Source organism: Sinohyriopsis cumingii, chromosome 18, assembly GCF_028554795.1.
Source record: "Sinohyriopsis cumingii isolate HCF-2022 chromosome 18, ASM2855479v2, whole genome shotgun sequence".
NCBI lineage: Eukaryota > Metazoa > Mollusca > Bivalvia > Unionida > Unionidae > Sinohyriopsis > Sinohyriopsis cumingii.
This window is the reverse complement of record NC_142978.1, coordinates 57,174,751-57,199,739: the sequence shown is the minus strand read 5'-3', so window position 1 is coordinate 57,199,739 and position 24,989 is coordinate 57,174,751. Positions and strand designations below refer to the sequence as shown.

Sequence of the window (24,989 nt, the reverse complement as noted above, 5' to 3'; positions counted from 1 at the left end):
AGAAAGAAAGAAATGAATGCACAATATTGTTTTTTAAAATATCTAAATTTTTATAGTAATTTTTTTTAAGTATAATAATGGAAGAAATAATATAGTTCTAATTGTTCACATGTAGTTGTACATAGGCAGCTACTTGTGCAACAGGTGGAAAAAAGACAATGTTATCTAGACAGTAACATTCAAGAATTGTTTAGTATTTAGAGATTAGCACAACTGTGTTCACATAAGTCAATTTGAGAAAAATAATTTATCATAAGAAATAATCATTCAATAGAAATTCCTTCTTGAATGAAGCCAACGCTCAGGTCTTATTTCCAGTTTCAAGATGCTCAAATGGAGCATTTTGTCCTCAGTTTCCCATGCCAGCCAATGTTCAATGGTCGTTTATTTGGGATGAAAAATAAATTTATAAGCATATTTAATGCAGATAAGTGTGATTTGTATATTGAATAATAAAATGAGACATATAGTCCTTAAATTTACAAGTAATTATTTTCACCATAAAAATGGGGGCAGGAAATAGCATTTATTCAATATTGTTCTTTGTACACAGTTAAGACAATGTTAATGTTCGTACCTTTATCTGTTATTTTATATATATTTAACGGAATGTTAGTGTCTTTACTGTTATATTTTATTATATATATATATATATATATATATATATATATATATATATATATATATATATCTTTAACAGAATGTTAACCTCTTGACCATTATTTTTTATTCTATATACATTTAACAGAATTTTTATATCATTACCATTATCTCTTATGTGATAGTACTTCATCATCTTTATGTTTATTTAGAAGGGTTTATCATCCTGAAGTTTTTATGCAATTCTTTTTATTTACATTTGTAAGCTTTCACATTATAATCAGAACCATATATCCATTATTATGTTGATGTGCTTTTAAATGTTAACACACACACACACACACACATGTAATTCCTGATTTTTATTTTCAGATGACTATGGTAATTTACCTAATGAAGTGGCCTTTGGTAACAGTCTTATGATCCCAGAAGCTGATGTAAGGACATTTATTTATGTTCATACTTTTATTCTTCTAGAATGAATTGCTTACTTAAGGATTACTTTTATTTATTTAATGAATTCCTTTGCATTATGATTTGTTGGATTAAGTGGTGAGATAAATACAATTTAAAGACCACATATTCATGTAAACATGCATTCATAGATAATCAGATTTCAGAATCATATGTTAGAATGCTGGGCCACTAGGAAATGAACCTGCCAGCTCAGCATATTCAGTAGCCCAAAGAAGTCGAATATGGCCTTGAATAAAAAGCTTTGCTTCAAGATTATCCTTCTACTTCATGTCTGTGATTAATTGCCACATATGGGCCCTGGGTGGCTGAGTGGTCTAAAGTGCTCGACTTTACTGAACACCTCGATCTCACTAATTTCTGCATGGGTTTGAGTCTTGGGCTTAGCCATTGTGGGTATGTGAGAAAGCTGCCAGTGGCTTCCAGTGGATAGATTATTCTTACCAGGGTTTTCTCATTTTCTTCCTTCACCAGTTATACTGGCTCCCATATGTTGCACTTAGATAATTTTACTTCTGTTTTTCTTTCTTCTTACCCATCTTCATTTCTTTTCTATCTAATTTAGTATTATACATTAGCAAGTAGAAAATTTTTGTGAATTGAGCTAGGACAGAAATTAAAAAACTGATTTATAGCAAAAATTATATGGTACAATATTGAGATAAATTTATTTATTAAATATTTTACGATGCAAATATGCTGGATACATCTTAAAATTGAATTAAAATTTATGATTTAACACATGTCTATCAATCATAACCAACGAATGATTTCAGACAATCTGCCCAACTGCTGGAATGGTGCCAGAATATTGTGATACCCCCGAAAAAGTTTCCACAGCTAGCCAAGCTTGCTACCTCCTTCTGAGCAGCATGTTTAGTGCATGTCAAAGCAAGGTACGTTCCATTTTTGCCACCACTCTGATAGTAGGATTGGGGTATATTGTTTTGCTGCTTGTGGATAATTGTGGATAAGTCATATCTAACTACAAGCAACATAGGCCCAGATCTGCTGTCACATAATGTGTAGGCAGTGTAGGGTCTATGTTTGTTCAGGTGATTAATCCTAACAAAAACAAAGACCAGATATGCTGGTACATTATGCAGCAGCACATCTAGATCTGTGGAGTTTACAATGGTATTGGACTAATAAGCAATTTTAAAAGTATTCCAAACCCATTTGAGTGCAAAAGTACAAGTTCAAAGTTATTAGAGGTAGAACCATGAAATTTGTGCATACTTTATTGTGGTCTTAAGTTGTTGGTCTAATTACATTTTTAGACCATTTAATGACATTTTTATTCTTCTTATAAATCTTTGGGCTTTTAGGCAAAAGCCTTGTTAGCATAAAATAGCAAAACCTGTTTTGAAACTTAATATGCATATTTGTATGTATTTGTAGAATTTATCAGATCGCTATACTGTTGTGTTATTGTAGCAATTTTTAACTTGTTTATATGTTTTTTAAATTATTTGGACCCATGCTTTACAAACATAAATTTATTATTTTTGTGTGTCTTCATATGGTACAAAAAAACCATCGTGTTTGTTGTGCATGTATAAAGAAGGATGGAGCTGAAGGTTTTGTTCTGGTCAGTGCAAACAATCTCTTCAGGTTAAAATAGTTGTACTCATAGTTTACTCATAATATCCAGTCAGAATCAGAAGTCATTGTTCACTTATTCAGAAAGATGGGTTACTTAGAGCATTAAATTACAGCTCTAAAAATTTTTAAAATAAATTTATTTAACAGGCAGCGCCAGATTTTGCTGTCATACCTGCATTTTAGTTCTGTATATGCATGCATGCAAGTTGGACCCAACTACAAACTGCATAGATTCATACCTGTCATTTCTTTTTGTGATAGCAGATCAGGTGTTAAGTTGTTTACAGATGCACCTGGCTTATATGCAAGTATATATAATGCTGTTTGACTTTTGCTAGATGTTATTTCAGTTAATTGTAAAATTATTGAGATCAAATCTTTTGACCACTCAACTTCTCTTTAACTGTCTTTGTACTTTCAATATTATTTCCTTAATAATTATGAAAATTTTTAAAGTGAATCTGAAGGAATAAATGTAATAGTTCTATAAGGAATAAATTTAAGAGTTTTTTAAGTGGTAAATATGTACTTCCTTATGCAGTAAAATTTATATTCCTTCCCAAAGAAAGGAACAGTATTTAGATATGCCCTTGGGGAATATTAGAATTTTGTAGACATTTGAAAAAAAATACTGTTTTCAATATTGGTCTTCATTTCACATGTGTCATTTTAGTTGCCTCCATACTCCTGGCATAGAATGTGTAAAAATGCATACTGCAAGGCTACGACAGATGAAGAAAGAGCTTATGTCACCTGTAGTATGTTTGAAGCTTACGGAAGAGAGTGTGCCATTAGTGGAGTTTATGTGGCCTGGAGATCCAGCAATTTCTGTCGTATGTAACAGTTGTTAGATTTCTGTAGCAATGTTTAGATCAAATCCACATACATTTTCTTTTCATCAAAGGTATTCTTAAAATCAGAGATACAATCCAGTTTTACTACAAAAAATTATGTACAAAACATAAAATCAGATGTACATTTCAAATGATTTGACAGTTGGTTGGTTTTAATTACAATCAAGTTAACAATCTATAACTTCAGGATTTTTTCAATTTAAGTTCATCCATGTGTCATTATCCATGAGATCAGAGTTCACTTCACCAACATTTGTCACAGAGATTTTTCACCCTAAATGTTTCATTGTCATCTGGTGAGATATTTAAATATGGCACAACAGGTTACTTTCATGGGGTCATATGACAGGTTCATAAGGATGCAGCTTCATGACTTCCACTTGATTTGTGGGAGAGATCATTTTTCGTTTCAAAGCCAAACCCTGACTTATGGAGTCTATTGTCCACTTGGGTTATGTAGAAGCTGTCTTGCATACCTAAGGAAGTCTAGGGATGGTCTCTCCAGTGTAAAGGTGATTTATTTCTCTGCAATTCTTACCTATACCCCAAAGGTATTATGATCATATAATGTATTCTAAGATGAAGTTTCTAGTAAAATGTTTCTTCAATAATACTTATCCGATCATAATAGATATACACCCTCCCAGTCTTCCTGCAGTTACATCCATATACATAGCATGCCTTCTGCTCCAGTGGTAACAGAAGAATTCATGGGTTGGGCATCAATCCATATTTTAAATGGATATTTCTATATCTAATTGCCACCTAGGTGGCAGATAATATTTAGGGTTTCAGCTAAAATGCTTTATGCTGGGAGACCTTGATTTGCAAGGTACAAGGTAGTAGCAGTTTTCGTCAAAAGGGGTTATGTACTGGTAAGTATTATGGATTTTATTTTAACCAGCATTGTTAATTTGATCCAGGTTAGTAATGGAGAAAATATGAGTCACAACTTTTATGGTACATGTGCTAATATTGACCAAACCTGGTTCGTAAAAGGTCATCAAGACTAGGGTATATAAAGTGTCTTAACATGATTCAGAAAATAACATGTTTTTCATTAGCAGTTTGTCTTTAAGTGGATATTTTAAACTGCAGTTTATCCCATCTGTGTGTTTGTGTCATTTACTTTCTCTCATTTGCTTAATTAATTTTAAGAAGAAAAAAAACTAACTACATTACATTTTTTACAGCTAAAAATTGCACTGCTGGAAGAGTATATTTGGACAACATGCCTAGCTGTCCCCGCACATGCAGTGCACTACATTATGTCATGCCAGATGAGTGCTACACCAACATTGTTTCTGGGTGTGACTGTCCAACCGGAACATTCTTACAAGAAGGAAAGTGTGTGACAGCTCAGGAGTGCAAATGCTACTACAATGGACAGAGCTATGTGGATGGTCAGACAACTAAGATGAAATGCAATACTTGGTAATAACTCATTTGTCTAGTTAAAAAACAATATAAATACAATCAATTTCTTTTGTTAAAGTAGAAAACAAATGAATTGAAATCACTAATATGGGATTCAGGAATAGTAAAAGGACCATGATTGGCAATGTCTTAGACAATGGTCTTCTTTCTGATGTTTTCATTTTTATAATTAGTCTTTGAAGCCTTTAGTATTTTGGGTATCAGTATTATCAGTACTTTCATTGTTTATTTTCAGTAATAGCATATCAACTTTCATAGTTGGTCTGGAATGGAGAGATGTTGTTTTTCTGTGGAGATAACACACTTATGCTCTTTCAGTTGCGATGGACAGGATTTACTAGCCAGGTTAATTCCATATAATATACATGTGCCTGGAGGGATTGCCTTGATGCAGCTGCACATTTCTGCTCTATCATTGTTAGTTCGGATTCATAGGGTGGGAAAAATACGAAATTTTGTAATTGAAATTTTAACAAAGAGTGTGATTATATGGTTTGTTTTGTTAGAGAATATTTACATTTATTTTGTTCATGAGTGCAGTAAATTCTTGTTTAATATGTGATTTTTGTTGGAAATGTCAAAATTGCAGCACACTTATTTCTTGTGGATCAGGTTTGGAGTCCAAGTTATTCATATTAGTAACAGTAATTAAGAAAGTACATTTTGAGGAAATTCAAGATGCAAAAAATTAAGTACAGGGTTTGAATGGTCGTTAAAGGTTGTTGAAAGTCATTGAGAAACCAACACCTCAATTCAAGGCCTTGAACGTCATTGATATTTCACCTGGGTCATTGAATTTCAGAGATTTTTCTTAAAATAATAAGTAATTTAAAAGTTTACTTTCAGGTTATTTATTTTATCTTGTGTAATGATTGGATGTATGGTTTGATTTTCTGTCATGCTAGCAATTCAGCTATTGTAAACGGATATCATGCTTAGAGCCCCTCTCACATGATGTCATGAACACTCTTTGACATCACTAAATTTAATTGTAACATTGGGTGCTGGACAAGACATTCTGTCATAGTTTGAACCTTGCAGCAATAAAGTTTTATAAATGCATGTTTAAAATATGGGCTACCTGGACAATCCAAAAAAGCTCAGTCCTAGCTAGATTCATATTGTGGTGACATCAGTTTCTGATCATCATGTGTTTCAGATTGGCCATTTTATTTTGTTGATTTCACGTGATACCATGTAAGTGATGACACAACCAATGCAAGGTGAATTCAAATGTACAATCTGGGAAGATTTACTGCCAAATTATTGTAGATAGGAAAAACATTGGGGTATATGTTTTCATTATCTTCTTAATTCTCTTGAAGAAATGTAGGGATATCACACATTTAGTTTAGAGTACTATAAAAAGTGTTTATATTTTTGACATGTTTACAAATTTCCTAAGTCAGGAAAAGTAATATCTTAAACATAGACATATAATAATGAAGGTAAATCCCAAAAAGGTATTCAAAATACCTTCAACATAGCTACATATAGCCTTATGAGGGTTCAGATAAATTTAATAAACCACCTAAAACTAAAATAACAAAGTAACTATATTTATTTGATCAAAATACCACTGTCTGAATAAGAAACTATGGCATTAATGGATTCAAAATCCTAATACAAAATTATTGAACAGATAGGAGATCTGGTTTAGTATTCAGTAACTCAACGGTTCAAGAAAGTGAAACTTAAGCAGTGCTTACATCAGTGAATTTTTTTGTTTTGGAGCCAGAGTATCCAGAAGTCATTACCCATGAACAGTGGAAGAAAAGTACATTATAGACATATGGAACAGATTCCTAACTTGTTCCAGCTGGCTAAGTGAGCTTTTTATATGCCCAATAAACAGGAGAGTCTCTGCACAAAACAATATTCATACACTGGAGAGAAACAAATTTAGCTCAGAAAAATCGATAGATTAGTATGTATGCAACTAGAGGCAACATCTTTTAAAGATTAAGTATTAGGTAATAGTGAAATATGGCCATTTCCTCCTCCCTCCTTTTTGTGCTCCCCATATTTTCATAACAAGTGGGATCTCCCCACCATTAAATAAAATCCTGACAGCATCTCGGTAGTGAAAGCACTGGAGTTGCAGCTGGAGAAGAAAATAAAGAAGTTAAAGAGCAATGGTTAATATCTGGGTTACAAGGACTTTCTGTTTAAATATTATTTCCCTTTCAAATTATCTATTTCTGTACTTGTCTTTGTATTTGTTTCTTCTGTTTAAATTAGTAACTGAAGCAGAACATTTGATACCTTGAGTAGTCACTGAAGACTGGTAATTGAAAAGTCATTAAAAGTCATAGAATTTCAGTTCTCGTGATCTGTATGAACACTGTAAGGATATTTATTGCCATTGTTATTACAAACTTTAGATGACATATTTATGCACTTTCTCTTGCATGCTCTTTATTGGAGTGAACCCAGCTATTACCATGACCTGTATTGCTACTATAAATCCATACATTTTCTCAAAAAAGTAAAAAAGGGAAAATTGCAAAACAACTGGCGTGTGGTGGCTTATTTCACCAGCATTAGTAACACTTCTTCATTGTCATGGCTAATTGATTGTGTGACTATTGCCTTTCTGCCAAAAACCTGCCTTCTTTAGTTGCATGTTTTTAAGTTGTGTTGGACTGACTTGTGAAATGTGATGTCTCTGAGAGATACTGGATAGCCCTTATCCTTAATTTGCCTTTCTGCTTTCGGTGGTATTTTTATAGACCTTAAAGACCATGGCTCATTGTTTGAACCATTTGATTTGAGAATAGTTATGAAAATTTCTTTTAAATAAGTATGTAAATTGATTGTTATTAACATTGTGGTTGGCAACCCAGTAGGTTTCTGGTGTTAGCCTCACAACCCACTGAATGCTATAAAATAAAAACCAATTTAGTAGGATATTTCAAATTATTACAGTTGAATGATTCTGACAATATTATGTTAATGGAGATACATTTCAAACAATAATGATATTTTCACTTATAGCACATGCAAGATGGGCAGATGGGATTGCACAAGGAACAAGTGCTCTTCTACCTGCAGTGTGCTGGGTGTCAACAATGTCCAGACTTTTGATGGAGATGAATACTCATTCAATACTGGAGATTCACCGTGCTCTTTTGATCTCATACAGGTAAATATAATTTCTTAACTAAATCCTTGATAACAGTTCGATCCTCATCTTTGGTTGGGGAAAACATTTACTTTACTTGGGTAGTTTTGTTCATCTTGTTTTTTTATATAAAAATAGTACTATATTCATATTGTTAAAAATTGGATATTGATATGATATTTATATTGGTAAATATTCAGTGCAGATATTATATTTATATTGGTAAATATTGTACACAAATACTTCGATATTAAGTTATATACTTTTTTCCTTATACATTTTTGGGGTTCATACAAAATGCCGTGTTATATATGGATTCACTATCAATATCATCAATACAGAGTACATCACTTATTCAGAGAATTGAATCCAACTGAACATTCACCAGGTTGAAACATCTACTTCATTCAAATGCTTATCATATGCTATGCAGTCAGAGTGTGACAGGAGCAAATTGCCTTGTTATGACTGTCTGTTTCCAAGATATTACATCACACTCAATCAGTTTTACATGCCAAGTTAGAACACTGGTAATATCAAATTCTATTCATGCACTGGAAATCAGTGATGAACCAGTTAGTGTTGAATTCTGAACATTATCCAGAATCTTGCGATAAAATTATGACATGAATATTTCAAAAGCTGCATGAATACTCAAGTAAAGTACCTCATATTATTGTAATGATTTTGTATACTCTTTGTAATGACAAGGATAGAAAACTATCTTTAGAATAAGCAACATAAATTGTAGTTGATTGCAAAGACGTTGGTGATTAGTTCTACATTTTGGTTTAGAAAGATTGAATTCTTTTCTTGTGTGCCAAAAAAATACTCTTTTCTGCTACTAGTAGAACAGTTAATAATTTAAGCACAAATATCGGGTAAATGTATTATCTAATTTTGATGTGGCCCCTACACTATAAAGTTTTGGCCTGTATCAAATTCTTAGTGGTCCCTTGTAAAATTCTTGATGGGCCTGACATAATTTTTCATTACGTATCCAATTAATCTTACGTGGTTGATCTGGCATGCAATACAAATTTTCGCTCAATTTTTTTTCACACTCCCAGATTGAAATTTCTATGTTGTCTTTCCTGAAAAATATTTAAAGAGTGTAAAGTCATGGGGAAGAACTCATTTGCTGTGGCATATCAATATATTTCAGTATTGCGGCCATGATGAATACCAACACCATATCAAGCTTGTTATTTTGTCTCAGTGAGAACTAAATGTATGTGCATGTGTATATATATATGCTTCGGATAGTTCAGATATTTTGTTGCTAGCTTATAGATAATGCACCATATCATTTCGTTTCTTGTAAATGCCTATTTCTGGTTAGCGGGTTGAGGCTAAATGTTTTTTTTTTATTATGTTTGACAGAATAATTCTCAAGCCACAGAGTTATGTAAATAAGATAAAGTATTTGATATCAAACAGACCATTATTGGTATCATTAAGTCAAACACATATAAAAAAACTATTCATTTTGGGAAGAAATAAAACTAAATTGATGAAAATCTTAGAAGCTTAGTTATTGACAGGTTAGACTTTTATTGGCTCAGATTAACTTTTAGAATTTTTAGGTTAAAGATTAGCAAGCCGTTAATCAAGTTGATCACATTACAGATAAGTACCGGAAGCTTATTTTATTTAATAAAAGATCTAAATGTTGCTTTCCCTCTATTCTTGGTTGGCAGTAACTAGTGATATAATGATATATTGTTATGTTATTATACGTCAGTTATTTATCATATTGTGCTTCATATCTGTACAAATTCTTTTGTAGGGGTATTTCGACCTTGCCATTTAGTTGGACTGGTTGTGGCACTATTATTGTTGATTCAAGATATATTGTATTGAGAAACTGCAACCATAAGCAGTCAGATAAGTGGTTTAATAATGATTGATGGCAGGTCAATATAGAAGAAGCATAAACCAAGTTTTGTATGTAAAATTGGACAAAATACTCATTCTGGACTCTTTGACTTGAAATGCATGGAAGATAGTGAAATTCATCATTTGTTAGCTGTATGCCATATATGCTTTGAAAGCTTAAGGCATTTGGGACCAGTCTACTGAACCTGCCAGCACATGGGTTGATACCATCATATATCTGTGAAAGCTGGAACTATTTACATATTTATATTCAGCTGCTCTCTTCTCTTACCTGAATAGATTAAATTAAAAGTTTTAAAAAAATGAGATACATAGCTGGTTGGATCTGTTATTTTATATAATTAGCAAATCAAGCTCACGGTTTGAAAGGATATTTTTGGAATTAAAAATGACAACCATGGTAATAATGCAGGTAGAATCATATATTGGTGTTCAAAATGGCAAGCTTGGTAGCAGAATGTTAAGCTACATATTGCAATACAATCATTTATATGCAGTAGTGTGAATTATGATTTTAGCTGAGATTGCACTCATGCAGATTAGTGGCAACACTCTTGTAATTACATCAACTAAGTTAGTGTCTTATATAATCTGCAGATTCTATCCTTTCATCAAAATTGATAACTTTTCAACAGTTTTTGGTTTAAATCCAACTTGTCTAAAAAGGGCACTTCAGTTAATTTATTGCTTGTTTTAAACAGTCGCCTTTTGGAAATCTCTTGCGTGGGATTACTGTAGGCATAAATACAATTCAACAGCCACCATCTTACACTATATCTGTACCAATTAATTGAGTCTTATCACTCTTTGTCAAATGACCTCTTGCTGAAAAAAAACATTTTACTTTTATTACAATTTATCAAATTCAATTGTAGCATGTTAGCAGCGTTAATTTTAGTCTACTACTCTTAGGCCAAATGTAAAGGTTTGTTGGTGGCTTTAACCATTCTTGCATGTGACCCTGAGTCAGCACATTTGAAATGATGAGTGTAAATTGAACACCAGTACATCATAGTACCAAACTATGTCAATACTGAGGCAAGTATTTGTGTTTAGGCAGTGTTCTCATACACCATAGCTTTGGGAGTAGCATGGCTTGTTATGTAAATGTTACATGAGAAGTATTATAACCATTATTTCAAACTAGATCTCTGTAGTTTATATTTCATGATTTGGAGAACTGTTTCTCACTGTTTGGCCTGTTTTTATGCAATTTTCTCAGACATTATTGAATATACAGCAATTTAAGTTGGTAGTTAGTTGTGTCATGTGGATTACTACACATTTTGAGTAAAATGAGGCTACAGTTTCCTATGTTTCATGACCAGTGAATTGTATTAATGTTTAGCTTATTTTCGCAATTGCTGTTGCCAGTGGAGCTTTAAGTTATGCAATTGCATCATAATAGTATGTCCATCAGTGAAAATAGTTCACTGTGACTTATTCTTAATAGATTTCATTCTGGCCATATTGTTGTGGGCATTTATCATGTCGCTTTTCAGATGATTTTTGTGTTTTATTTTACTTTGTGATCAAGGGACTATTATATCTATGTCAACTAAAGTTTTCTTTTTCTTTCTTTATCAGATATTATAGTGATCTGCATTTTTGCTGACACATTTCTTGTAACATTAACCTCCTGAATTAGTTTACTTATATCCTAGCAATGTCAGAATCATTGATCAAATTATGTTTTTTTATATTTCAGCCTTCAGGCAGTGTTGATCCAAATGACCTGCATTCAGCCCTCTCTTTGACAATGTTTACAGGCCCATGCCATATGAACTTGGATGCTCAGTGCATTTTGTCAGTCGAACTCATTATTCAGGGCGTTAGTGTCAAAATCATTGACAAATCTGTCTCCATAAATAGCCAACCACAAACTCTGCCATATTCCTCTGACATTGTTTATGTGAAGGAAGCTACTTCAAATTTTATTCTTATTCAAGCTTTTGGAGTCCAACTTATGGTTGATAGCAGCCAGAGAATATATATCAGCCTGACTCCATACTTTGAGAACAAGGTATGTGCAGATTCTTTTTGCTAAATATTTAGAAAAAAAAGATATGTTGATTGAGGGAAGTGCATGCATATGTATGTATGTATGTATGTACGTATGTACGTACATATGTATGTATGTATGACTGTCTTGAATGTCATATTATCACTTCTTCTTCGTGATAGCTGGTTTTAAATGACTCCATGTTTCAAACAAAACACTTCTTATGATGTCTAGTTGGTTCAAAGTGGGGAAGGTTGATGTGTGGCCACCATTGCATCCCGATTGAAATTCTAGTTATTGTTTCTGATTCAAAATGGCAAGTTGTGTCAACAATATCTTGTTGATCCAAAACTGAGAATGTGCTCATCTGATGCCCACTATCTTGCTGTGACTACCCAGTCCTTAAGAAATGGTGATACAGCAACGGAATTTTCATAAAAAGACTTCTGATTAGGTCCTCACTGAGAATGGTGCCAATATGACATCCAATATCTCCATCACAGCAACTTATGAAAAACTCCTGAAATTTAATTTTAGCCAAACAGAACAGATCACGGCTACAATTACTTTGTATCTCCAAACAAACTCAGTGAAAGAAAATGTAAAACGTTTTGAAAGCAAAGCAATGAAATATTTACATTGCAGCCAGTCTAGACAAATAGGTGACCAGATAACAGCATAGTGCATTCAGTGTACTTGCTATCGCATACCTGAATATAAATTACAGTAAACATAGCCTACAGGGTGTACAAAATTACATGTGTATAATATACGGCTCTGGTGGCCTAGCCAGTTAGAGCAGATGCAGGAGGTCATGGGTTCAATCCCTGGCTGAGTTATACCAAAAACTTACAACAGTTGTACTTACAGCTACCTCACTTGGCACTCAGCATTAAGGGACTAGTGTTAGGACCGTTCGGCTTTGTGTCAGAATAATGTGACTGGGTGGGACATCATGCTACATGTCTGTGGCATGATGCCTCAGTGCTAGACATCCCTATAAACTATCACACTGCAGATATTGTAGCAATATGACTGAAAAATTATTAATGCTACGTTAAAAATTTAAATCACACACAGATGTGTATAATAAATACGCAAGTAATGAAAATACAGTTGACTAGAATGAATTGTAATGAATAAGATAGAACCCTTGAGGACAAACCCCATTCTATATAAATTTTAAAAAAATTACCTCCCAAAAGTGCACTTCTAAACTTTAAGCAGTTACAACACTTTTCCCAGTAGTATTCCAAATGCTAAAATAAATAAATTTTCACGCTTTATACTGACACTGCTAAATGTCCAGGTTTGATCTCTTTTCCATAATAATCGACATGTGACTGCCCAAGTTTTATCTTTAATATCAGCACTTTATACAGACCCTTGGTTAGGTCAGAGATCATGAGGTGAATGAGCTTATAACCTGTTGAGAACTATTATGCTATACTATCAAAGTCATATTGATTACACAAGTTTGTATTCTACAGTCAACTTGTTATGATACCATTTTACCACAGTCAATGTAAGATAATGCATTTTTCTTTTCTTATTTTATATTGAAAACGAATTTTATTTAAAAATTAAATAAAATAAATGAATAATTTTAAGTCAGTTTGTGGTAGAGTTCAGTTTTTAGAGAAATGTTTTAGAAATTGAAGCTTATGTATAAACAAATCCCATAAATACTTGGTCTGTAACAATATTTCCAATTCTATAGATGGGGGTCCTAAAGCTGTATTCTTGGAAACATCCTGCTATATTGCTCTATTGTGTTTCTTCCCTAACCATGATAGGGAGACATATTGGTTTCTTGTTATCTGTCACTTTGTCCATCCTACTCATCTTCTCAGCAAAGAATATTGAGTCAGACTGGACTAAATTTTATATTTAGATACCTTGACTGGGTTTGAAGGTCAGATTAGATTCTGGTGACTAACTCTGTTTTGAAGGTCACATAGCAGTACTTTTTGTTATATGAAGGATGTGGTGCAGAGTGGGGAGGCACATCTATTTGCTTTCAAAAACAAATTTTCACAATGTTACTTATACTGTCATATATGCATATAAAGGATTTCACTTGGAATGGTCTATCGTTCTATTACCATGTTCATTACAAACTGTAGACCTAGATCTGCTTAATATGCATTATGTAACAGCTGGTATGCCTTAATTGGTCTCGACTTCTCAGTGGTATGTATCATGTTGTTTTCTTTTTCAGTATTACAATCTAACCAGCTTTGATTTAATCATGTATAGAATTATGAACTTATTTAGCTATTTGAATAAATGATGATGAAATGCTCTTCATTTTTGTGAAAGTAGCTTCGTTTGAAGAAGAAATTGTAAGATTTTTATAATCAGTAACAGTCTGTTGATCTGTTCATTAACCTATCAAGCTATATTTTTGTAATATCTGTATATTAATTGATTGATCTATCAGTGTATCTATCAAGTAAGGCAGGCCTGCTCACAGTATACATGTGCTCCACTACTTATGTATGCTTCCAGGTCCAAGGTCTTTGTGGTTATTTCAACTACCGAAAAGATGATGACTTACTGGCGAATGGTGTACCGGAGCCAGATACTGCCAGCTTTGTATATTACTACAGCGACACAAACTGTTACACGAAACAGGACTATATAGCGAATGATGTGCCATCTAACGAACTTGTACGTATATCAAGCAGACAGAGGTAACAAGTCGATTTGATAAATCTTACAAAATGAAACATTGTCCAGCAGATGTATGTACTGTATAAAATATTTTTTTTACAGTTGCAAATATGGACCCATTTAGCGTTTTTGACCATCTCATCCAATTTATCATCTGGTATATCATAACTTTTCAAGATATGCATTGGCTGAGTTATAACTAGTCAGATTTCAATAGTTGCACTTTAAAACATGTTTGGAAATTTGAACAGTATCTTTAAATGATAACACTAAATTTTTAAAAGTTCATGGTTTAGTCCACATCCAAACATAAGAATAACATTAAATCATTTACCTTACAAGCTAATTGTACCAATTACAGTTATGTTGTTAGTATGATGCATTATTATTATTATTATTATTATAGAAAAGAAAATCTAAACTGGAGAAATGAAGTTCAACTCCAGAAAATAATAATAATAATGAGGACTTTATATAGCGCCTAATCCTTAGAAGCTCTAAGCGCTTTACAACATTAGACAACACCTATAAAATAAAAAACTTATAATAATATTATTACTAAAACAAACACCATGAAATTAGAAAAACATTAAAAAATAAAAAACATGCTGAGAATATTTCAGGTAGGAAACATTATTAGGTCTTTAAGTTTGTTCTTGCAGTCGAAATAAGTGCATTTTGAGAGCCTTCTTGAATGTGATCACTGTGTCTTTGTGTCTAAGTTCAGTGGGCAATTCATTCCATGTTGCTGGGCCATGGTATGCACAAGAACGCTGTCCATATCACTTTATTTTCATAGTGGGAATAATGAGTATACAATTGTCCAAAGAGGAGCATAAGTATCTTGCTGGTGTGTACACATGGGTGAGGACAGATAGGTATGTTGGACTATAGTCTGACAGTGAAACGTAGCACAGTGAACACATTTTGTGTTTGATTCTGGATCAAATGGATAGCCAGTGTAGGGTACAGAGCAGTGGGGAGGTGTGCTCTGATCGTGGTACTCTAAGTATGATCCGAGCATAGTTTCTGGAGTAGATATTGAGATGATCCAGACAGAATTGAGTTACAATAGTCCATTCTTGAAAGTACTAATGAACACAAGTGTTTTAGTGGCATCACCTGAAAGATATTTGCGAATTGAGCTGATGCGTCTCAGCTCAAGATATGCAGCCTAGTAATAAAACTATTATACAAAAACTTTGGCATATCTGTAAAGAGGATTTTCCCTCATGACATGTACATTTTTTACATCATCAGAATCTTATTTCTATTGAAATATGTTATATCTTTCTTTGTGTGTACATTGCCAGAACTTTCAGCATATGATAAGTTGTGTCTTCACTTTTTGTTCGTTTTTCTTTTGGTGGGTGTTTTTCGTCCCAGTTGGACAGAATTAATATGTTTGGGATGGTGTAATAATATGCAGATGATGTCAGGCCAAGATGTATGCATAAACCATTTCAAAGTAGTTAGTTTCCTCAACTAGGAATACAATATGAATATAGGTATTATACAACACCTCTTGAATAATTTTTTATTCATCTAGTTTAATCAATCATAATGCAACAACTACATCGCACGTCTAGCCCTCCCAAGCAAAGAATTTTAGCTATGAAAGTCAAAAGTTGTCTACCCACAACTGGGGGTCAGTCAGAGTGATTTCTCTTTAGATGCATTCATTGGGGCTAATCTCATTTAAACCTCAGTTACTACGTATGCTAGGCAAATTGATCTTTTATGGAGTTTCTTACAAGGAATGTTTACTGCTTACACATATCAAAGTTGTTTTCTCTGTTGGAGACTAAGATAATTACCTTTAGAATGACTACAGCATTGTACATAATAATGTTAGTGCCATTTTCATATTTACCAAATTTGGAGACAGTGTTGGTAGATTTTGGTGACTAGAGAAGTTTATTTTGAGGTCCAATAGAGGGCCAATAGTTTTCATATAAGCCACTATAAAATTACTGGAAATTCATCTTGTTTTAGAGCACTTAATCTACTTGCAAACTAAAAATAATTGTATACTTAGCACTGTCCAGTATCATCAGCTAACATATGCACATGCACCCCAGTCACCTACAATCACCTAACACATAAACACAACAATAGACATATATATATATATATATATATATATCTATATTAAACACACTGTGATATTCTTTGCAATGTAATAGTTAATTAGCATCCACATTATTAAGGGAGTTTTTAAGGTATACCTGACTATCTTCAATCTGCTTTGTTAGAGGTGTCTATACAATGGGCAGAACCAAGTGCAAACATATGAAACTTTTTGGATGATAACTACTTTATGTGCCTGGAATGTGTAGGATGCCACTGAGGCAGTAAATGCAAAACAGTATGCTGCAGTCCTACTGAGACAGTTAAAAATGAAAGGCAAATAGTGCAGTTTTAAAGTTGTCATTAGCATAAACACTGCTGCTGCTGTGGTAACAAGTTTTGTCTGTGTAAAGTAAAGGGCTCTTTAGAGAATAAAAAGGTCTCTCCATAGAATAAAAACACTGACAGCATTACTGAAGGAGAGGACAAGATAGCTCTGCTCCATCAGTATCAGATTTTGACTCATTTGATGCAAGGGAGGACTGGTTTTGTGGATCCAGTATTATAATAAAGTCACAAGAGGCCAACAAAAAACTGATCTTGCCTATAATGTTGAGTGATGGAACCACTTACATCAGTGGAATTATCTACAATTCCACTTGGACAAAACACATTTATCACTTACAGGAATCAGTCTTCTTGTTGCCCTAATTTTGCAGCTCATGGATATGGATTACTGTCCACTTCATTTTCATCATCCTGAAAGAGCATTACATGGTCATGCATAGATTGTAGCCTTTGTCTTCCAACGTACTCTTTATTGGCCATGTGGAAGATGTATGCAAGCAGGCCACCAAGGAGTCGTCTACTGCATAGCCAGCATCAAAGAGCTCAATCATTGTTTCAGAACAGGGATGAAAGGAATACAGATTATCCTCTAAGGAAATGCTAAATGTTGAAACAGTCCTACAGATCTCATACATGTTCAGAGTTATGGTTCTCAACAGCCAATGTGTACAAAAGAAGAGACTGCTGGATTGTTTCTACCCCATTTTTTCTCAATGCCAGCCTTTGTACAGAAAGAAATGGTGAAATACTCACACTACCCATGTCAAATATCCTAATGGGAGGAAGATTCATCCACTTTGCTTTTGAATGAAAAAGACTTTTCCCCAATGATCCATGGATCCTTTTGTTGGGCCTCTTTATCACATTCATTTGTCCAGGACAAAATTAGGGTGGTAGAAATTGTTCAAAATATAAAACCACAAATTATGTATTCAAGACTAGTTTTGGCACTAAGGCTATTATCATTCTTCGATTAGTTATATACCCCATCTCTCTCAATCTGTTCAAGACAGGTTCTAGGTGGTCTCAGCATCAATGCTGGTCTTCACAGGAATTATCAGCAGTGTAGGGTCTCATTTTAAGACTATCTCCTTGTCTGTGACATCCAACCCGGCTGAAATACTACAAAAACACCAGATGAGTTCTGTTTTAAATCTAGACCTGAATTCCCTTGTTTTGCTGCACCAGTGGCCTTGCGGTTAGAATGTCTGCCTCAGTTGTGTGAGGTTGCAGGTTCAAAGCCCAGCCGAGTTATACCAAAGACTTACAAAAATGGTACTAAGTGCTGCCTCGCTAGGCACTCTTCATTAAGAGGTTAGTGTTACATCTGGTTGGCCTTGTATCAGGATACTTTGACTGGGTAGGACATCATGCTACATGTCTGTAGCATTGTGCCCCAGTATTCAACATCACTATCATTACTGCCATACTGCAGATATCAAGGCGATATGACTGCAAATTTGTTAAAGCTGTGACAAAATCCAAATCAAACACACACACACACACACAATTCCCTTGTTCCACTCCAACTCATTCTTGGATTCATTGTCAACAGGGACAAACCTGATACTTAGTCTCAGCAATTCACCCACTTTGGTATGATGTTAAAAATGCTTCAGAACAGAGCTTGTCTCAGGAATGTGCTTTGAACTCATTTTGGTGGTTTTAATTCTTGGCCTGAGAATTCCTTGTCTACTGGGTCTTCTCGTTGTGGAAGCAGATCGCATTATTTTGGGATGGCTATTCATGAGACCATTACACATGATATGGTTTTTCCAATTTGGACTGAAAGTTTGCTAATTGGAACAAGCAATCTTAGTTTCCAAATAGCAACCTCACTCAGCTTCACACAAGTTTTTCCTTGCATGTCCAATCTCAATGAATAGTAATTTATATAAATGCAAACCTAGAAGAATGATATGTCAACCTTGTGCTATTGTTTCAGATGGCCAATTGTGGCCCATTTGGGAATAACTACCTGGTATTGAACATCACTATGCTAGAGATAAATAACATAGTGAAAGCATTTCATTAATTTGCCCAGATCAATTCTTCCTGGATTTGGATTTCTGAGGTGGTGTCATCGGTGACGAATCAAGTTTAAGTTACAATCCAGGCAACTAAATAACAGATTAACTACTAAATGATTCATCTAATACTAACTGAATGATTGCTTTTATTCAGTTGTATCTGTATCTGACAGGACTGACCATTATCCATGACAGGGTGAAATGCTAAACACTCAAAATCTCACCAGGATCCAATGGCCTGGGTATTGGATGCTCTTTCCATAGATTGGGACATTTTACGGTTCCTCAGCTTATCCCCCATCACCTCTAGTCCCAAAGATCCTGGAAATATGAGGACTCTGGAGTACTAGCATATTTAATTTCTCTCGTTAAGTGCCAAAAAGCATGGATACATGTCTTGTTAAATCCGGTTGTGACAATTCCAAGAAAGATATTTCCTCACCTGCTAGAGCAACCTGAGTAGGAATTTCAACTGAACCCAATGTTTTTACCTAGTGTGTATGGACCATATCCATGAAACTCTAAGTGGCAAATATTCCTCAGAAGATTATGGAGAGAATTGCTCAAGAGAGTTTGATAGCTTATGAATTGAAGCGGAGGATTATCTCACTGGTGTGCACAAGGACACATTCTTACACATAAGGCATCATTATCGCAAATAAAATCTTTCTTTTATGACTTTTCAAGCTGAACAAGTTAGCATCCATCACAATAAAAGGGCAAAATGACCTGCCAAACTCCTTGCAGACTTGTCACAAGTAAAGGGTAAACTTTTTTACAGTTATCAGCTTGAACAACCTCCAGTTCCAGCAAGATAATTCAGTTTCTTTCACTTATGACGATTCAGGCCTTCATTGTATAGAATAGGTTCTGTTTCATGAGCATCAATCATTTGTGGTGGAATCTCATTCCAGATTACCTGTGGGCTGTTTAAAGGACCTGGTACATGATTTTGAATGGTACCTAAAATGAACTTGGCTGGTGCAAAGAGGGAGATGGTGTCAGTTGTTAACATTTGAAAGAGGGTACAGCTGGTATGTCAGCACAGACTCTATAGATAAAATGGGTTGTTCACTAAGCATTCACAGAATTATCCCAAGATTAAATGAAATTGTTATATTTTTTTCTGCTTGTGAAGCTAGGGAAGTCACCACCATCACATTCAAGTGCATCTTTTCTGTTACCAGTATCATAAAAGCGTTGAGATGGAGGCAGAGTTGACTCTTTCAAGCTTTTACCACAAGATCTTTCATACTAAAAGTCATGGATTCACTAGTATACAAACAGGATTCAAGCAGCTTCACATACCTTGAGGGACCAGAAATGTCCATTATACTGGCTAATGGGTTGTAGTTCCATCTATCACCTATGTTCCTAAGTTATAATGGTTAGGTAACATATTTGAAGAAGAAATACATTTTTTTTGAGAAAATACTTACCAGATGATTTCATGGGTACACCCTACCAACCTCTCTACAACCATATCCTACTAACAGGGCATGCATTTCATTCCAGTAGTAACTAATGTACAAATGGGCATTTGGCACCAATCCCTGTGTGCTTGGGGAAATCATTCTGTCTGACTCCCACCTATGTTGGATGACAACATTTACCTATTGTCGCTGAATTGTTTAGCTAGGGAGGGCTGGATTTATGAGGTTGTGGTAGTACTCCTAAGGTATTATGAATGTGTTACATATTGTAAAGAAACATTTTTTACTCTGAAATTGTTTTTTTAAATAATATTGTTAGATTTACATTGTAGATGTATGAAAATGTGGACTGAATTAAAAACAGATTGAGAATTACAACAATCGTATTAATTGTTTCGAAAATAGTGACATGCAAATATCAGAGAAAACATCAAAATAGTCCCATTAGGGCGTATGATAAAGAAATGTATATTAAGCATCTGTTTTTAATGCCATATATTCTAGTTAAGATTAAATGGATATTTTGCCTCACACCAATTTTCTCAGCAGTTTGTAAAATTAAATATAATCTTTTACAATTTTAGATACAAGCCAGGACTGCTTGTAAGCATATTACTGACACCAGCCTTTTTGGAGGCTGTTTTGCTTATGTGGACCCTTTGTATTACTTTCTTCGATGTGTTGAGGAAGTGACATCATCCCCTGTTGGAGATACAACGGGAATTTGTACCATGACCTCTGCATATGCAAGGCAGTGTGCGATGAAGGGAGTCATTGTTGATTGGATCCATTATGCTGATTTTGCAACCATATGTTGTAAGTATCTAAAGAAATACAATTTGCAGTGAAGCCTCTGAAGACTATGTATGGTGTGTGTGTGTGTGTTTGTGTGTGTGTGTGTGTGTGTGTGTGTGTGTTTTATATAGCTGCTATCTGTAGCCAGTTTGTATTGCAATATATATCATGACAGATGCCCTGAATACAAAATAATTATGCATACTTAAATAAACTGAAAAATGTACAAAGTGAGTATGTGTTTGCAAAACAAACATTTCTGGTATCTTTATACCATGTGCTTAATTATTGCTTTATTTGGATCTTGAAAATGATGGAAAACATTGATTACACATGACTCTTGTGACTTTGCTCAAATTAATGATGGTAAAACTAGCCCTCCTAATTGAAATGATTACACCCCCATGATATGAACTCAATCAAAAGGCTAGATCTTGGCATCATGAATCATATTGACACTAGCAGCAGTGTTTCATACAAATTGAAACCCTTTTGATGATCTATGACCCTTGCAAAGTGACACCCCAAATTACACAAGCTTCGTTAGTAGCTAAAAAACAATGGACTGACCATTGTTTTGGACTTGCATATTGGCCAGACACATAAAATATCTTGTTGAGTAACTTAGATATCAAAAGTTCAATGAAATATTTAAAAAAATAGAATTATAATTGGTGTTTTGCAGAATAAATACAACCCAGAATTTGACAGTAAATGATGTTTTTACTTTTTGGGCTGCTAAATCCCAGACTGAAACATGACTCAGGTTAAAACTCTAAATTAACTAAATGAAACTCGATCTTAACTACTGACATTTTGAACATAGGCAACATATAAAACTGTGTATAGCATATATCATTGTAGAAATGAGTGCTTATGTAATATATACTGCAGAAAGGCATTTTTTAATTTTGTTTTTTCTTCCAACATGATTGTATTTGCATTGAAAAATAGAAGTTAATCACTGATCAAAATGTTAAAAGCAGCCTATTACATAATGATGCAAATCAGAAGATAGTCTGTAAGGAAGTATATTTAGTTTCACATGATCATATGATGAGTTTGTAGGTGTTTCAAATGTTGTACTTAGTTCAGGTTGATTTTATTAGAGTTGTTTCAGTTAGGAATTTAGCTGTTAGAAAATAATGGGACATGGTTGAACATCAAAAGAAAATGTGAGAAAAATGTTATCATCCAACAATAACTTATGGTTTTCTGATATAGAGCTTTATACCAATGTTGAAACTAGTCAGACATGACCAGGAGTCTAGCACACAGTTATCCCAAACAACCTGTTTTCAATTTTTTTATTTTGTTTTGATATACTGACTTGCAACTTTATATTTTTTAGTAGATTTCCTTGCATATGGAATCAGTAGAAGACTGTGAATATAAAAATAACACTGCAATTTTATCAGACAGTTCATAGCCCTGTTGTTACAAATGATATTGTGTAGTAGTTTGCAGCACAGCAGCACAAGTAGAGTATTTGATATTAGGAGTAAAGTGCAAAAATATATCACAGTAGTCAACACAGGGTGATCCAGTGGTAGGGTTTGAACCTGTACCCTTCAGGTTTTGAGTCTGGTACCCTAACCACTCAACCAATTTGGCTTCTGTCTGTGATAAACCAAACCATACATGCGTAAGATTACACCACCTATTCCTTTTGGCCAAACATGAATATATAACCTTAAACCAGCTGTTTCCTTTGGTCATACATACATACATACATACATACACTATTTATTCCTTTTGATCACACATATATATATACATAACCATACACCATATATTTTTTGGATCTGACATACACACATAATCTTACACCAGCTATTCTTTTGGTCATAGATCCACACATATCCTTACACTATCTGTTCTTTTGGCCATACATATACACCTAACCTTACATCATCTATTCCTTTTAGCCATACTTACTTTCTTGATATTTTGATGGCTGCTGGGTTTGCCATTTATGAATTGTACAACATTTTATTTGAGATGGTAGGATATATGCATTTCCTTATTCCTAATGTGTACCTCTGTATCACAATAATTCTGCAAAATATGACCAGTCCATCTCCACCATCTTGTAATTTTATTCATGTTTATCAAAGCCCACTTACCTTAATATTTGTTCTTACCCATAGCTGAAATGTCAGCATGTCAAGGAGGCACTGTGTATGTTGAGTGTGCATCACCATGTTCTGGTCACTGTCGAGATCTGACCATTGGGAATGATCAGTGTGAGGAAGGGTGTATCCCAGGCTGTGTGTGTGGAAATAACATGTATCTCACAGACCACGGAGTGGACAGCATATGCGTCTTGAAGGCCAATTGTACTTGCTACGATTCCATGACTGCAACAGTTTATGGTCCAGGTGCTATCTTGGACAAGAAGTGTGAAACCTGGTAAGTCATTCTTTTAAGGCCTTTTTCTTCAGATTCATTACATTTTCATAATTTGGTAAAATCCAATAACTCACAAATCCAGTCTTCCCAAAATAAAGAAAACAAGATGTTAACCAAAGATTTTTTTGTCTTCTTGTAGCAGCAAAAGTGATGAAAGATCATGATTGGCTTGTTATGGTAGTAGTAAAAATGGATTCCCCTTTGAAGGATTGTTGCCAAATCCTGGTAGTTGCATGTGATTTGCCCATGCCGATATAGCGTGTTCTTATCAAGGCTTTGCAAATACTGATCAGCTTGGTTCCTTTTCAGATGTTACATGATTTCTAAGAGTTTTCTCTTCTTCAAAAGTATACTCTTATCAGTTTTTCAGTTGAAATTGATCTCTCTATGGATGATTATTTTTCACTTCAATTTGTCAATCTTTCTTCTATGAGGCAGTGCTTGGTGCCATTCTTATTGTCTGCCTAGTGTTCTATAGCCCCATCAGTTCAACTTGGTACATAACCTCATTTGTATGTTATATCAAGAAAATGATCCTTTCTTCCTTGTACTAAACTTTGTATGCATTATCTTTAAGATTTAGTTTTTAATTCATACCATCTGCTTCACAGAAAGTTCAGTGATGTACTTGACTGACTTCACTTGTATATATCATTGTCCTATTTTATCTTACTAAAAATACCAACAACAATGGCAAAAAAATTAGGTGTATTGGTGCAATATTAAAATGTGTGGGGGTAGTTACAATTGTTTGTATGGTGGAAGTGCTTTAAGCCAGCTGAAGATAATTAGTTAGCTGGTTTTGTATGTATTTTGTGCAGTTCAAGCCATATATATGACATACACTTGGGCTAGTCAAGGGAAAGATTGACGATGTCCCCACCAGGTAGTTGATTAAGGTCAGTTGAAGAGGTATGAAAATTATACATAGTGATGTAGACGCCATTACTATTGTTGTGACACCACCTCAGGTTTGTGATGTCTGAATCTTGGTAGGAGGAAGGATCACCATGCAGAGAAACACTGCAACAATTGGCTCCTTACATGCCAACAGCAGGCCTTGCCATCTACTCTGCTGTCACAACCATAATAAAACCATAATGAAACCTTAAAGGACAACATATATAGGTGTATACCATCATATCATGGTCACCCAGCTGGAACAGTGAGGGATATTCCATCAGCACTGGCAGTCCCTGTAGGATCATGTTTATCTGTTACTGTAGTACC

General features: G+C 34.2%; 1 protein-coding gene across 1 annotated transcript in view; it reads left to right on the top strand.

Annotated features, from left to right (window-relative positions):
* LOC149776720 (SCO-spondin-like) overlaps positions 1-24,989 on the top strand; it is a 106,012-nt gene that overhangs the window by 27,883 nt on the left and 53,140 nt on the right. The window contains exons 9-17 of the mRNA XM_089941248.1: positions 973-1,037; positions 1,851-1,970; positions 3,353-3,512; positions 4,727-4,967; positions 7,968-8,115; positions 11,702-12,016; positions 14,507-14,668; positions 21,137-21,368; positions 23,498-23,759. Of these exons, the coding sequence (XP_089797374.1) occupies positions 973-1,037; positions 1,851-1,970; positions 3,353-3,512; positions 4,727-4,967; positions 7,968-8,115; positions 11,702-12,016; positions 14,507-14,668; positions 21,137-21,368; positions 23,498-23,759 (1,705 nt within the window). The remainder of the gene's footprint in view (positions 1-972; positions 1,038-1,850; positions 1,971-3,352; positions 3,513-4,726; positions 4,968-7,967; positions 8,116-11,701; positions 12,017-14,506; positions 14,669-21,136; positions 21,369-23,497; positions 23,760-24,989) is intronic.